The 16,735-nt window shown below is 37.6% G+C and overlaps 1 protein-coding gene across 1 annotated transcript in view; it reads right to left on the bottom strand.

Annotated features, from left to right (window-relative positions):
• DNAH6 (dynein axonemal heavy chain 6) overlaps window positions 1-16,735 on the bottom strand; it is a 184,085-nt gene that overhangs the window by 134,868 nt on the left and 32,482 nt on the right. The window contains exons 16-29 of the mRNA XM_070935458.1: window positions 14,216-14,329; window positions 12,100-12,243; window positions 10,218-10,430; window positions 9,061-9,153; window positions 7,433-7,552; window positions 6,455-6,635; window positions 5,843-5,939; window positions 5,143-5,338; window positions 4,379-4,543; window positions 3,846-3,959; window positions 3,332-3,457; window positions 3,094-3,249; window positions 2,193-2,354; window positions 417-554 (exon numbers count right to left, since the gene is read on the bottom strand). Coding sequence (XP_070791559.1) covers window positions 417-554; window positions 2,193-2,354; window positions 3,094-3,249; window positions 3,332-3,457; window positions 3,846-3,959; window positions 4,379-4,543; window positions 5,143-5,338; window positions 5,843-5,939; window positions 6,455-6,635; window positions 7,433-7,552; window positions 9,061-9,153; window positions 10,218-10,430; window positions 12,100-12,243; window positions 14,216-14,329 — 2,019 coding nt within the window. The remainder of the gene's footprint in view (window positions 1-416; window positions 555-2,192; window positions 2,355-3,093; window positions 3,250-3,331; window positions 3,458-3,845; window positions 3,960-4,378; window positions 4,544-5,142; window positions 5,339-5,842; window positions 5,940-6,454; window positions 6,636-7,432; window positions 7,553-9,060; window positions 9,154-10,217; window positions 10,431-12,099; window positions 12,244-14,215; window positions 14,330-16,735) is intronic.

Here is a 16,735-nt window from a genome sequence, read left to right as displayed (position 1 = left end):
GAACTGATGGAATACAGCAAGTCGACCTTTTCTGGCCAGCAAATCCAACGTCTTTAAGTTGCTGAACCACCATGTTTCTTCTCCCTTAATTATATCAGCAATGATTTTTTAGGGTTTTTTTTTTAAAAAAACCTGGAATGTTTTATATTTATCTTATTAGTGCGCCACTGAAAATGACAAGTTTGTGGAGCAAATTACAGCAATGTCTGCATAGAGCAGGACTGCTAGTATTAACCAGCATCCTTCGGAGAATGAAAATCATGTCCTATTAATGAATTTATATAAAAATTTAAGAGGTATGGGGTAAAAATGTTTCCCTCTTTTACTCTTCTTGAAACAGAGAACCAAAGAATGCTAATTAATACTTATGTACCTATTACATTTGAAAAAAAAACATGAAACAGAACATCTGGTACCTTTGCTGCTTTAGCATTCCTTATTGTAATCAGTTGTTGGGCTATAACAGACAGAACTTCAATGTCAATTCGATTGAATTCATCAAAGCAGCACCATGCTCCAGACTGTGCCAAACCACTGAAGAAACGCCCCATCATCTGAAACAATATGTATACATTGATGTTATGTTGACTTAAATGTTTATCCTGAGATCAGTTGTAGTTTCAAATATCAATTCCTAAAGTGCATAATGAGAGGGATGCATACATCCAAGTTTCATGAGGTCTGTGTTAAATCTCTGCATCACTTCATCAAAACAATAGAAGCCTATTTCAGATTTACTCTGACTTGTTTGTATGTTTGATACCAACTGGCTCATTCACCCAAAGTAAATTAGGGCCTAATGAATTAAAATGCAAAATATAGTTTGCATAGTTGCATTTTAAGAGCCATGGTGGCGTAGTGGTTAGAATGCAGTACTGCAGGCTACTTCTGCTGACTGACAACTGCCAGCAGTTTGATCCTGATTGGCTCAAGGTTGACTCAGCCTTCCATCCTTCTGAGGTTAGTAAAATGCGGACCCAGATTGTTGGGGGCAATATGCTGACTCTGTAAACTGCTTAGAGAGGGCTGTACAGACTAAGTGCTATTGCTATTGCTATAGTTTGAAGCTGATTTATGGACAATTTTATGTACTGCTATTGGACATTACATCTAAACATGGAATTCTGTTTAACAGTTATTGCTACATTGCTTTATCCCAACTTCAAAGTGAAATGTGAAGGAGAAACTCAAAACTGAAACATAGTCCATAAAACTAAGAGGCAGGTGTAGATGCTTTCATAGTTCTTTCCATCTTTTTTTAATGGCAACAAACTTCTTTACCCGCCATGCTTCAGCACTCCTTCACAGCACTCTATAGCAACCAGGCCAGGCATTTTATAACTGATTGTGGATGATTTCATTCATAAATATTTATATGTAGATGTTAAAAGCATAGTTACTCTTAGAACCTATGCCGACAGTTTAATAGATGCAATTACTGAGTGACCTAATAGACTTTGCTGTCATTTTCCACTCACTTTATGCTAACATTTGTCCACCCCTTTAGGGACCAGGTTAAACTTTTGTACTGATTGCCAACCAGTGCTAAAAAAAAAAAGGGGGGGGGAAACAACAAAACAGTTCCAAGGGTGACTAATGCCCTCTAAGGATTCTCTCTAATTTGCATCAGTTCTTCATCCTTCCAATGATAAAAGAACTAGCTTACAAGTTCTGAGCAATGAGGAAAACATGTATGTAAATCAAGCAATTATGTATTTGAATATTTAAGGAGCAGGTTCTGGCTTATTTAATAAACCAGGATTAGGTACATCACATCTAAACAAAGCTACTGACCTTGCTACAACCAGTATGAAAGGGACTGAACAGACAGATAGATAGAATAATCGTACAATAATCCAATTTGCTGTAATTAATTCTGTTAGAGGAATCATTAACATGAGAAATAATTTCTTTAACATCCTATCTTACCAAGGGCCATTAATGTTTAGTTTCCCATAAAATTATTGGGTTTTTTTCCTTCATAGTTTCAAACCCTCTCTTTTATTCAATTATCTCATTCTATTCCAGGTAAGGTGTCCAAAGATCGATCAGTTAAGCACTGGATGAAAATGATTGGCTCATGTTTGATATTATTATTATTATTATTATTCTACAGAAATTATTAGTATGCTTTACTACAAGCAAACAAAAAACATTTCTCCTGTTTCTGTAAGCCTACTTGAATGCCATACCTTGTAATCCAAGCCATCTGAACAGTTGAACACCACACACTGGATGGCAAGTGCTTTTGCAAGATCTTTAGTAGTCTCTGTTTTTCCAGTGCCGGCAGGTCCAGCTGGAGCTCCCCCTAGGTCAAGCTGCAGGGCTCCCATCAGGCAAAGATAGCAACGATCCTGATGAGATTTAATGTATATTCAATTAACATGTGCACAATATTGTAAGGCAATCTGAATATGACATAACTACAACTGCACAATTAGGTTGCAGCATCAAGTCATACAATAATTATATAGGATATTGATGGAACTCTGATTTAATTTTGGACTCTTGGGTGAAAGAAAAAGCAATTGGTTTCTTAAAAACCTTTTTCTTTACTTCTAAATCTGTCCCTAATGTAGTCCTGAGGCTATGTAGGCTAGAATATTTTGCCTAGAACTGAAATCAGGGCACAGCAATTAATTTTATTTTTCACCTTACGCTTAAACTAGTCTCATGGGGCTACCCCCAATCAATCTAATGGGACCTGTATTGTATTTATTTTTTCTGCTCCTTTATCAATGTCTCTACTCATTTTTTTTTTCTGGTGGAGTTTTTTGGTGTGGGAAAGGGGGTAAGATGTTCTATTACAAAGGTACTTTTAGCTGCAAGATCTACCTTATGAGAGGAAAAAGTTTAGCCTCAAAGCTCTGGGGTGATCATCCCTATTACTCAATGTCATCAACCTTCACTCTACCACTTTTAGCCTCCCTCTATTAACCGCTGTTGCTCTGCTGTATTTCCTGTTTCCTCTGCCTTTTTTTTCATTTCCCAAACTTCTCTTGCTACAGTCTCTTTTCACTGAAATAATTTACCCATCTGCAAGAGGTTAAGTTCTTAAACTTTACAGGCAAGAAAATAACAGCAACACATTACCGTGAGCGGTGTTATCACTAATCTTGGACATGCACCCAAGTATTCATAGGCATAGGTATATTGTGATAAAGCCATTCTTGCCACACAGTTATCTAAATCAAGGTCCCAATAGTAGCGCAGTTGTCTTTGCCAGTCAAAATTGTCCACAGAATCCACCTTGGCAAATAATGGAAAATATTTATTAGATTATTTTTTAAATGGAAAACCTACAAATATTCTTTAAACAAAATTAATGTACCTTTTGATGTACAAGTTCTGTAACAATGTCTCTTGCATGTACATCAATAGTAATCAGTGCCGTTATGATATTTCGGTGAATTTTGGGAAGGCTGCCACGGACTAGTGAAGCCAATGCATTTAGTCTCTGTGAAATGAAAGCAAATAAAATGTCCTGAGTTAACATAATGCCTTGCACTGAAAGGACAGGAATAAGTTAAATTGAAGAAAATGATATTGAATCCAAAAAGAATCATAGGAACTTTCTTGAATATTTTCATCAGCAATGAAGATCATTGCCGTATTTTATATTGTTTCAGGGATCTCTGCGAAACAGAATATAAATGGTCATTCAAGAACTTCTCAGATATGTGAAATGTTTTTTTAGTAGGCATTTCAGACTAGAATGACTTATGCTTTATATAAAAAGCCACCCATCCACAATAATTTTGATTTTAAAATATTTCTACATTTTATATTTACAAAAGTATAAAATAATACCAACATGTTAAAAAAAAAAGATTCTGAATACTCACCTCAAAATTCTCATTTTCAAACTCTTCCAAAGCTACTAAATGATCTTCATCTTCTCCTTCTAAACACTGAGTGAGATCACGACACCACATGAGTTGAGAAATGGTCAGCACAACCTATATAAAGGAAACGAAACAGAATTCAGACAGACATATCGTGTGCTGGAGATAATATCTAGTTTTATTTGATTTTATCATTTAAACATTCTGATTTTATCATTTAAACATTCCTGAGTATTTCTACCACACAAAACTTCTGAACTTTCAGAACCATTCTTCAACAATCTGAATCCAGTAGGCTTATTACCCCACTGATCTTTACCACCAATCTGAATGCTTCCGAACGTGGTTCAGTATAAGCAGCTACATCTGTTAACACTCAACCTAGGAACACATAATATTTATTTGATAGATTTCTATCATAAAATTGGGACTATCCCAAGAACTCAACTATTGCCAAGGAGCAGTATACTGAATTCCTAAGATAAAGCAATAATATGATTGTGCACGTCAAGCCATTAAAGAGAGTGGTTTACCTGAGAAGGATGTCCAGCGATAACCCACTCCGTTCTTTCTCTGGTTTGATAATCTGCAATGGCAGCTTTGCTCAGTCGTCTAAGGGAAGTAAACATTGCTTCTTCAACTTTACCGAGCCAGTCTTCAACATTTCCTCTGGCCTTAAGTCCTTTTCCCAAGCCAACCTAAAAAGGCAGGGTAACTGTTATGTGTTTTTTCCCCCCAGAATTCATATCACTCTTCTCCCTCAGCTAGTGCCAGGTAGGCAAACTCCAATAAATATGCTTTACTACAAATTGATGTAAATCATATTTATGCAGCACAAACATGGAAAAAAATGCTTCAAACATTCTTCATACAAAAGTGCTAGTTTCTTTCTAAATATTCTCCTCTCAAGTATGACTTTTTAAAATAACTGATTCAGCAATATTCAGACACCAGATATTCTATTTGCTCTAACAGTACCAAAAAAGCGAATCCAGCATGAGATTCTACCAGAAAAATAGTCTTAAAAAAAAATGGAATCATGAAGAACCAGTTTCATTTACTTTCACTGGTATATGAATAGTTACAATTCTTGCCTATGGGAAAAACTAAAACACCAGATATTAAATGGTATCTAATACTATAGAGTGATTTTATATACAAAAATATAGCCTTCCATTCATCCACCCTTTATGGGTCTCTTGCAACATACCTTTTGGTGAATAATCTTATTTATAATTATCATAGGCATAAGCATTTTTATAGGCATTTTTCTAGAATTTTTTAAAAAAATGCTTACCCTTTCACCTTCAGGGGACAGCATTGCTAGAATATCATTCGTGAGAACTTTTTCTTCTCCCTCAGCTGGTGCCATGTAGGCAAACTCCAGTTTAGAAATGGAATCAAAACATTTCCTTAAATGAGGCTGAACTGCTTGAGGATTGCGAGTTTGGGCCAATATTTCCAAGAGCTCATCATTCGATAAAAAGTAGAATCTGAGATAACATTAAAAGTTGTAAAATGCAAATTTAAATACAAATGAAGCCTAATTAATGTTTTATAAAATATATTTTATAATTATACTTAATAGTTTTTCCAAAGTTGGGAGGACTTAACATGTCTAATGAACAAAAATAAAAAAGAACTGGATGGATCATTTTAGGCAGCATTCCTGACTTTAGCTTTATGAAAGTATAACATATTTCAATGGTACCTACTTTTATTTAAATGTACAGAATGGTGCGAGACAGCCTTTAAGCATCTAATTAAATTCACTGTTTGCAATGAGTATCATTTTAAATAAATAAGAAACTGGCAAAGATAATTCTAAACTGAACTAATTAAGTCCTAATTACTTTCAATGGAAGCAAATTAATTCTTTCATTTAAATCAATGAGATTCAATATATGTAAACTTTGCCAGGATTGTATTCCCGGCTAATAAAGGATAAAGCAACAGAACAGATGACTTAATTATCTTCTTACTGATTCTTAACTAACCTTGGGAAAATGACTCTCTTGGATTCCAAATAGGCCTCCAGACATTTCTGAATCTGATCAAGAAGAGCATTATTATTCTGAAAGGTCTCTAAAAGGCCTGTGTCAGAGAAAAATAATGGATAAAAGTGTAAAATGAAAACAGGTACTGTCTGAAGATGAATCTTAGCACATGCCTATATTTCAAACCATGTTATCCTGAGAGATGCAGTCTTTTGAAATAAAACAAAAGCAGAATAAGTATTAATTTAATATACAATATGGACAACTTTTAGATCCTACTCAGGTGAGATGAGTCTAACATCCATGGAATGTTTTTATTCACTGAATGTAGTGCTGAGGATATTAAGAATTTTTTCCCCCAGAAATCCTGAAAAAAAATATTCTAGAAGAAAAGGGAAAGAACGGTAAAAGCACATTAAAGACGAGCAAAGGTTTATAAAGGAATAAGCACCTTTCAATACAAAATGAGATCAGAATATGTAAGGAGTTGTTCATACATTATTTGACAAATTTCTGAGTAGATGTAGGAAACAAAATGTGTAGCTGTCTTGAATTGAAGGGATACATGGTTTAATGCAAGCAGCACGTAATTTAGACATACTGTATTATTACCAGGCTGAGTAGCGGCACGGAGGGCGTTAGGCAGTCGATTCACTTTCCTCATAACTTCCTTCCAAGACTTATCTACTTGCAAGAACATTTTGGCTTCTGCGGGCAACTGTCTTTGAATATCGGGAGCACTGAAAATGCTTTCTAAATAGAGCCAATTCCTCTGACATGTCAGCCATTCCTCCTAGAAAAAAGAAACGTATCAGAAAAATATTATTCAAAACCTTTGGAAATGCTCCTTTCTACTTGTAAGAAAAATTACACAGGGCACACTTTACATGTATAACTGGGGTGCTCCTCCCTCCACAAATGTATGAGTGTGGATACTGGTTCTCAAGCAAAACTGCCACCAATCTATTTCAGCAGATATAATGGAGGGAAACCCTTTCAAAATCTTTTTATAGTGACATTATTTAATATTCCCTGAAATGAGTGCCAATACTTTCTTTACATCTCTTCAAGCCTTTAATAAAGAAGAATCAATGCCACTTGACATTTTCCCTATAACAAGAGTGGGTTAAGAGATAGTGACTGCTCCAATGTCATATCATAGCTAAGAGAGGATCTGAACCTGGATCTCTTTGAATCTAATTGAATATTTTAATTATGATCTATGTGAGCTCTTAAATATTAACATTCTAAAGGATATTCTTGTACAATAAAGTAAAGTATCCCTCAAGTTAAGCTTGACTCCTAGTGACATTACCAGGGATTTTTTTGGCAACAATCAGAAACACTTTGCCATTGCATTCTTCGAAGTTATAAGTGAAGTTACAGCCTTTCATTTTCCTGGAGATCTCCCATTCAAATTACTAATTGGTCTGACTGAATTTAGCTTTTTTGAGATTAGCTAAAATGCTGCCAAGTGAGCTGTGCCCAAAATGAACTAAGCGTCTATTAAATAACATTGTCAACATAATGTCTTTCTTTTAAGACAAACTTCAAAATGTAGAAGAAATTATTTAAAAATGCAGTACGCACCAATGTCTGATTGAATAAAGAGAGCTGCTTCTGCCATTCATCAACGCGTGGCTTGAGAGGGCCTACGTACCGTGAAGAGGCAATTGTTGCTATATTAATAGTACTATCATCTAGAATGACCTTAAAAATAAACATAAAACAACATCCTCATTTCTATTACGTGAACTTCCAGTGATACATGATAGTTCAGTATTTCTTGTCTCAGGACCCTCCTCCCACTTTTAAGAATTATACAGGACCCCCAAAGAACTTCGTTTGTATGGGTTATATTTATCAATATTTATCTGTAGTGTGGGCCTAGACCTATGTGGGCCTCCCCCACTCCAATTTACAACTGTTATTCTGGGCTCAGTGGAGGTCACAAATTGAGGACTACCTGTATCTATTGTTTGCATACCACCTGAACAAAAATAGCTTTGAAAATGGATTTCTCATCCTTGTACACCATCTAGATAAGTTCCAGACAGTTAGCATTGCATTGTGTAATGGCTTCCCCAGATACTGGCTTGGATAACAAGGAAGAGCCAATTCTGGGGACTTCAGAATGGGATACAGAGGAGGGTCAGGAAGAAGCAGGGAATTCCATACCCGGGAGGATGAACAAGAGAAGGAGGAGAGGTCAGGAACTTTGTAAGGATTGTTAGGGGAGCGGACAGATGAATGCCTGACTGAAAAGGAGAAAGAAGAGACACAGCTGGAGCCAAGAGGCTCGGATGATCAGCCAGAAGTGCAGGGCAGAGAAGGGATGCAGTCAGCAAGTATAAGGAGAAATTGCCTTCTCCACTGGATCCAGGGTGCACAGGACCTGAACGGAATGGAAGTTCACAAGTCTACTCATGAGAAGGCAGCCTCATCCCTCCTAATGATCTGCACTGGCTAGCAGCTACCTAGCCCAGCATATGGAGAAAAGTGATGTTGAAGACAACCTATCCATTTCCTGCCAGGCATGCGCTCCAACTTTATGACTTCTTTTCCCTGATTCTGGACCTGTGTCTTTTTTGCTGACCTCATTTGGACCTTGGATTTTGGACTTGGGCTTTAGCTTTGTGTACTTTGCTTGGAATGTGGATTTGTATCTCGACTTCAGACCCTTTGTGCAGATTTATGGACTTGTTCTTTGCCCTCAGACTTGATGTGGCTCAGGGCTCGGACTCATTGGGAATTGCATTTTTTTCATGTGAGCGAGCCCTGTGGAGTAATGTTAGGGGCTTTCAAAGCCTCAGTAAAGACTTCAAACCCTCTTGGTGTGTGTGCGTGCGTGAGCAGGACAGGACTGCTCACTGTAAATACCAGAAGAATTATATGTTTTCTTACTGAGGCTTGGTATGCTTGATCAATAAAATACAAATGGTAAAGATATTAAAAACCAACAGACCGACATAAAGGAATTTTTATTTTAAAGCTGGTTGATCTCATTGTACATATGTGGACTCCAATAGATGACTGTTTTCCTAGAACAGAAAGGTAGGGAGTGGCAGGGCACAGGGGCAAGGGAACTGTCCAGTGAAAGAACATAATAGCCTGTTGTCTGGATTGAATATTTTACAAGTTTTTGCCAGATTTCTCAATCTGGACAGAATGGAGACAGTTTGCTTTAAAAACTAATTTAGACAAAAATAGTTTCTAACCTGAATGTCATCTGTGCCACCAAGGATGAAAACATCTTTTGAATCACGATGAGGAATTACAATGAATTCTGTTGTTTTCCAGGCATCTTCCACCTGGAAGAAAAATATAATGCAATTCTGAATATAATTTTGACCAACTAGATGCATTCATTCATACCACATAAGCTTATCAACAAACGAACAGCATGCACAGCTAACAATATGAATGCCTCCATTTATGGTTTGTTTACACAATTTATACACAGCTGCCTGGGATTATCAGTGAACCTCCTAAAAGGAATAAAGAAGGGCAACTACAGGCTTCTCCACCACCACCAGGTTTGCTTGTTGATAAAATTGACCCTCATACGTAGATAAAGTAAAGTTGCTGAATGAATATACATACAGGTAGTCCTTGACTTATGATCACAATTGAGACCGGAACATCAGATGCTCAGCGAAGTGGTTGTTCAGTGAGTTACACCTGTTTTGCAACAACCTGGTTGTTAAGTGAATCACATTGATTGTTAACTGAATCACATGATTGTTAAGTAAATCTGGCTTCTCCCATGGACTTTGTCAGAAATTGGATGGGGGTTGGTTGCAAATAGAGATAATGTGACTCCAGCACCCACATTTTAATCATGTGGCCACAGGGACACTGCAAAAGTTGTAAATACGAGGGCAGGTTGTAAGTCATTTTTTTCAGTGCCACTTGTAACTTCAAATGCTTGTTAAATGAATAAGTCAAGGATTACCCACATACATAGGAGGAGGTGGAAAGGGGGATGGAAGAAGAGCTAAAAATCATTTTCAATTGTAAGAAGCAAAATAAACAAACAAAAATGCTTGATATATTACTATTTAGAAAAATCCAGTTTACAACACTGTATCATAAAACCTCAGATACCCACATTGGCATCATGACAGCTATTATGTCTATTCCTTTTCTGATTCCCTTATCCATGAAGTTTTTCTACTGATGTTACTATTGTAATTCAAGCAGTGAACTATTCAACATTTACTTGAAAGAATGTTGTGCTCTTCCCTATGTCGTATTAGAGATTGTTAAACTCCAAGTGAGTTCAATAAATATATTATTGAAGCTTCAGTATAACCAATCAATACAATGTATTTCAGTCCAAGATTAGAGTTTTTTATATTGTATTAAAAAGTACCTTTTTGAGAATAATCTCCAGAGAAGCTTCTCCTGAAGCTTGTCCAGAAACATCCTGAATCTCCTGAGTATATTCAAAAGCACTTATCTGAGTAAGTCGCTCCAAGGTTAATGGATTTTCCATATCTATTAATGGTGAACCAACTATTTGTTCCAGCATTGCCCAGTGTCTGGGTTTCAAAAAAGGATTTCTAAGATCTGTGATAACTGGAAGCTGAAAGAATGAAAAGTGTATCAATACAGCTCAATTCACACCATTTTCCTGTTTCAGTGAATAATCGGATTAACCAACAGGCTGTTACAACATAATAATAAATTATGATATGTTCCATCCAATCTTAAGAGATGGCTAGCCCATAACTTTCCAATATTTTAAATACATATTTAAATATAATAAGATTTTATTTGGATTGCTCTATCTTTTTCTTCTATGCCAACATTTATATCTGTATTATTATTACAGGCTATGTTTTTTGAATTTCTGCACTAACATAAATAGTTTGCTAATCACGCGAAACACTATTTATCCAATTTATCCAATTTGGTCAATATAAAATGTCCTTTGTGCTGTTCCACAGGCCCACCTTCAGTGCCTCTGAGCCTCCATGGGCCATGAGCTAACAAAAATCCCTTCATCCCACTCCTCAAATAGAAAATAATAATGCTCCTTACTTATACTTCCCATTCCATCGCCTGCATGACCATGTATTTGCCAATATTTGCCATATTGTATAAATGCATATTTATAAAAATAAAATCTCTTCTAATGGGGTGCTTTATGTAGGATAGTGGTAAGGGAAGAGTATTTGTTAAAACTGCATAGACAATCCATCAACAGGGTAGTTACATGACCAAAATAGCACTGCACTGCACACAGGAGGTTTTCTGAATGGCTTCAAGTATACTATTATGGTACTAAACCTACTAAGCCCTCATGAGCAGTGTTGGAAGAAGAGAAAGGAGAAAAGTTCTAAATGACATATTAGCAAACAGTAAAATGTGGCAACTCCATTTTATGAACCTAATGCACAACTGTGGAGTGGGGCAATAGAAGAAATTGATTGCAAAAGCTGCAACATCCAGGTTTCAGAAATTAAATTCTGAAGCTATGTGCAGGTATGAAAAATGAGTTGGCATGGCCAGAATCGTTTCTCATAGAAAATAAATCTATACAAGGACTACAGAAGGTGCTGAGTTTTCAGGTGGCAGAATGTTGATTCCAGCATAATGAATTTCTTCTGCTTTTTCCCACTTTCTCCCTTTTGGTTTCCTCTATACAACAATTATAAGTATTTAAAAAATAATCTCTTTGAGGTCTTCATTCTATGCAATGAAGAAAGATGAGATATTTGAAGCTAGTATGAAATACAATTTAGTCTTGAATGTATCAAAATATATTTTGGTTTGTATTGCTGAAAAAGAGTAAAATGACTAATCCCTTTGTAGATCTTTAAATTATGTGATTAATGGAGAACAGGAATTTTAGAGTTAGATATCTGAATATGCTCTAGATCACATCCTACTAGCAACTTTACCATGCTACAATAGAACTCTGTTAACTAGCTTATGCTATGAATCTGACCTAAAAGTAAAACTATGGCCAGCAGTTTAACCCAAAATGTATGTAATATTTATTAATTCTTCTACTCATTTCTTGATTTATTCACATTTGATCTTGCTTCACTATTTACTCTGAAAACTCCTTATTCGTCCATGTCTTGTCTCTTTAACTCTGAAAGTAACATTGTAAACATGAATCTGACATGATGAATATTTCTGTACAATTTTATTTCCTTTTAGAAACTTTCCTAATTTATTGCCTGTGTCACTTTTTTTATTTGAAAGTGTTTCTTTATACTACATTTTCAAATGGCCATTTGTACCTTTTCTTTCATTTTCTCCACCTTCTCCTTGAGTTGTGGGACAACATTATTAGGTGGCAAGCCTTTTTCCAGCTGATTCACAAATTTAGCATATTTGGAAACTTGACCATTCAATAATTCTGGATCCAAGCTATCAAATTTAGACTACAAACAAATATGTAAGTAAAAAGGTATCAGTTAGAAAACTTCTTTAGTATATGTGTTATAAGAAATTTGCTTTAAAATAACCTACAAAAACCAAATCTAATATAGATATAAGCAAAATAAATATTAGCTTCAGCGAAGTCAGTAGCATACTTACTTAAAAATAAACCTGAGAATTAAATTAAAGTCATTAAATTACCATTTCTTTTTTGAAAGAAGATTACTCCATAGAACAATATTTCTCCATGGAAACCTGGTCCTTCCTGGAGCATGAGTGTGAGATGAACCCATTCAGAATAAGAGGGTTTTTTAAATGATCTGAACAGTGGTTGGCCTTTGGTATTCTGCTTTGTTTTCTGTTGTTATTTTATTATTTTGTACTTTGTGTCCTAGATATTTGCGATGCTTTGTTTCTAGTCCTTTTGTTTTTATTTATTTATTTATTTATTTATTTATTTATTTATTTATTTATTTATTTTTCATATTTGTATACCGCCCTACTCCCGAAGGACTCAGGGCGGTGAACAGCCATAATAAATACAAATACATATAGAAGTTAAAAACTATTAAGAAACAGATTAAGTAATTTAGGCTCAAAGATTAAAAAACATCCAAATTTATCTAAAGAGGTTTAAAACCCAATTAAAAGCCAGTTTAAAAGCCAATTAAAAAGGGAGAGTTAGGCCAGACCAGCTTGTTGGAATAGAAATGTTTTCAGGGCACGGCGGAATATGCGTAAGTCTTGGATGTTTCGTAACTCCGGGGGAAGCCCGTTCCAGATGGTAGGTGCCCCCACAGAAAAGGCTCTCCCCCTGGGGGCCGTCAGTCGACATTGTTTGGCCGACGGCACCCTGAGGAGTCCCTCTCTATGGGAGCGAACTGGTCGGTGAGAGGCTATTGGTGGCAGGAGGCGGTCTCGTAAGTACCCTGGTCCTGAGCCATGGAGCGCTCTAAAGATAGTAACCAAAACCTTGAAGCGCACCCGGAAGACCACTGGGAGCCAGTGCAGCTCGCGCAGGAGGGGGGTTACATGAGAGCGCCACATTGCTCCCATTACCACCCGCGCGGCCGCATTCTGGACCAGTTGGAGCCTTCGGGTGCTTCTCAAGGGGAGCCCCATGTAGAGAGCATTACAATAATCCAGGCGTGAGGTGACAAGGGCGTGAGTGACCGTGCGTAACGAGTCCCGATCCAGAAAGGGATGCAACTGGCGAATCAGGCGAACCTGATAAAAAGTCCTCCTGGCTACGGCCGTCATATGCTTTTCAAAAGACAGCCGTGAGTCCAGGAGGATGCCCAAGTTGCGAACCCCATCTATGGGGGCCAACGACTCGCCCCCAATAGTCAGAGATGGCGCCAACTGACTATATCAGGACGACGGAAACCACAGCCACTCGGTCTTGGATGGGTTGAGTCTGAGTTTGTTCCTCCCCATCCAGATCCGTACGGCCTCCAGGCACCGGGACATCACCTCGAGGGCATCATTGGGGTGGTCTGGGGTTTCAATACAATTGTAAATTATTCAGAGTTCCTTTAAAAAGTTAGGAAGCCTCATGAAACAAATTGATTCGACTACCAAAAATGTCTACTTGGGGCTGCCCTTAAAAAACCTCATATAATACAGTTGGTCCAAAACAACAGCACCTTATGTACTTTCTGGCTACTGTTGTTAGCTGTGTATAATCTAGATTTTGCAGGCTCTGCATTAGTTGCTATTTGGTTTCGAAATACAATTTAAAGTGCTGTTTTTATCTTATAAAGGCCTTTATGGCTTGGCACTTGAATATTTTATCTTTTTTTTTTTAGTTGTTCTCTTTCAGATTAAGGTATCAAAAGCCAGGGAACCCAAAGAATAATTTTAAAAGATAGTTTAATTTGGCCCATAATATATTTGTCTTCTTTTAAAATTTTCCAGATTGTTAAATTATTGCATTTAGATGGATAACATTAAATTTCAATATATATAATTTACCTCCATCCAATCTTCTTCAAGTACTGACCATTCAGAAAGAGAGTCCCACAACAGTTGTTTCAACTTCAACTCTGCACAAACTTCCTCCAAGGTATCAAATTTTGTTATATCCACCTTTCAAGAAACAATTGAAATAATTGAATTACATTCATTTGAAGCCCATATGTTGCAAAATATGGTACATACAGTATTTTAAGAAAATCTACAATACTAAATACTGATAAATTGGAAGAGGAAAAATCAATTCATTTCAAATAATCAATATATAAAGCTACTGTTTCTATGATTATTTGCTATAAAATAGCATTATTTAACCAACTAAATCATGATCTCTGACTTGTTTTTTTTAAAAAATAAGGCACATTCTCAGGAGATAAAATTAAATGGTAACTAAGTCTTGCTCCTAGTCAGAAAGCAAAGGAAAGAGAGAAGAATGTGAAACCATGCTTTGTTAGATCCATTGCAGCTTGTGCACGTATTATATTATTAAACCATGTCACAGAATAAGAATGTGCAAAAAAACCTGAAGCATAATTTGTTTAGAGGTTAGGAAACAGCTCTACTTGAAATACTGTATAGAAACATTCAGCACTGCCCTCATTTTGACAAGGTAAAACTTGAAATGGTTTTCAAGTGGAAATTGAAGCAACCTCCTTGTTCACTTGTTTTGCATGCCAAGATCACAGAAGAGGTAACTTTTTGTTTTACTTCCATGATTGCAACTGCAGTCACTGTTGTAGTAATCTTTCTATTTGCAACTCAAAACAGTGGTAACACTGGTGTGTAAAACAGTTATCAGCATAAATTTTGGCATTTATCTGCCTTCTTTAATTTGTATTTATTTTTTCACTGCTTTTTCTTTTCTGTAGGCAAGGTTACTTGTAGACAGCTCATATAAACTCTAACTACTGACCTATAAGAACTCTAACTTCTGCATTAAAAACAAAGCAGTCATTTAATAGATAAGCTGACATTTATAAACAGTTTTTCTTGCAACATTGTCAACAGTAGCAGAGACATAATTGCCTGTGGTGCAATAATAGTTAGACAGGGAAAAGATTGAAAAAAATGGGTGTTGTCTTACCTGAATGCGCTTTCTGCGAAGCAGTGGAGCCAGTGGTCATGATTGGATAGTTACAGTCATCTAATCCGGACTGGGTCTGCAATTTGAGAAGCTCCTCCTCTTCCTGTAGCTTCCCAGATTTCCCATGAAGGAGATGCTGAAGACTGATGGGCTGAGATGACCACAAAAAAAGGGGAAGACAACCCTCCCCACACAGAGGATCGGAAAAAAACTAGGGCGGGGCTGACTGCTGGCTCCACTGCTTTGCAGAAAGGGCGTTCAGGTAAGGCAACACCCATTCTACAACAGCGTGGAGCCAGCGGTCATGATTGGGACATGCCAAAGCATACCCTTTATAGGGAGGGACCTGGTCGGTCCGTGGAAACTACTGCCCTATGAACTTGCTGCAACACCCGGCGGCCTTAAGCATCCAACTTATAGTGGCGGATAAATGGGGAGGGAGAAGACCAAGTGGCCGCCCGACATATATTCTCCAATGAGGCTTGAATAGACCAAGCCACTGATGTGGCCACACTGTGTGTAGAATGAGCCGTAATACAGCGGGGAACTGATAAGGACCGGACTTCATAGGCCGAGGCAATAGTTGCCCGCAGCCAACAACTTATGGTAGAGGATGAAACATTATGCTCCAAGGTTCCCGGTTGAAAGGAGACAAAGAGGCTCTCCGAATGGCAAACTGAAGCAGTTCACCTGATGTAAATACGGAGTGCCCTACGGACATCTAAGGTGTGCCAGGTGCGCTCTAAACTGTGGGAAGGATTGGGACAAAAATTGGGGAGAACCAATTCCTGAGACCTATGAAAACTCGAGTTAACCTTCGGGAGAAATGAAGGGCGGAGGACCACGCGGTCCGTATGGAAAATACAAAGGTCGGACCTGGTGGAAAGGGCCGCTAACTCGGATACCCGGCGGGCTGAAGTTATGGCGACCAAGAAGGCCACTTTGTAGGTAAGATGGCGAAGGCTCACCTCCCGCAAGGGTTCAAAGGGACTCTGGGTAAGAGTGTTGAGGACCTTAGGCAGATCCTAAGTAGGGTACCTATGTAGGGTGGGAGGACACAGATTAGAAGCTCCCCTGATAAATTGCCTAATGAGAGGGGATCTAGAGATTGCCTCAGGGGTCCCACATGAGAGAACAGTTGAAAGGGCCACTACCTGTCTCCGCAGAGTGTTAGGCACCAAACCTGACCCTAGACCAGTCTGCAGGAATTCCAAAACCTGCTCAATAGAAGCCTCTGTGGGGATGACAGATCTCCGGAAACACCAGCGGGAGAAGGAAGCCCATGTTGAATTGTAAATACGGTTCATGGATGACCGCCTAGAAGCCTGCAGGGTAGCTATGACTTCTGGAGAAAGGTTGTGGATGCGTAAGAGTTGCCGCTCAACCACCATGCAGTCAGTTTGAGCCAGCCGACATCTGGATGGAGCAGAGGACCT

The sequence above is a fragment of the Pituophis catenifer genome, unplaced genomic scaffold (assembly GCF_029215685.1).
Source record: "Pituophis catenifer annectens isolate HBS135680 unplaced genomic scaffold, rPitCat1.0.hap2 SCAF_2, whole genome shotgun sequence".
Taxonomy (NCBI): domain Eukaryota; kingdom Metazoa; phylum Chordata; class Lepidosauria; order Squamata; family Colubridae; genus Pituophis; species Pituophis catenifer.
Note: the sequence above shows the minus strand (reverse complement) of the source record. Positions and strands in the feature narration are given on the sequence as shown.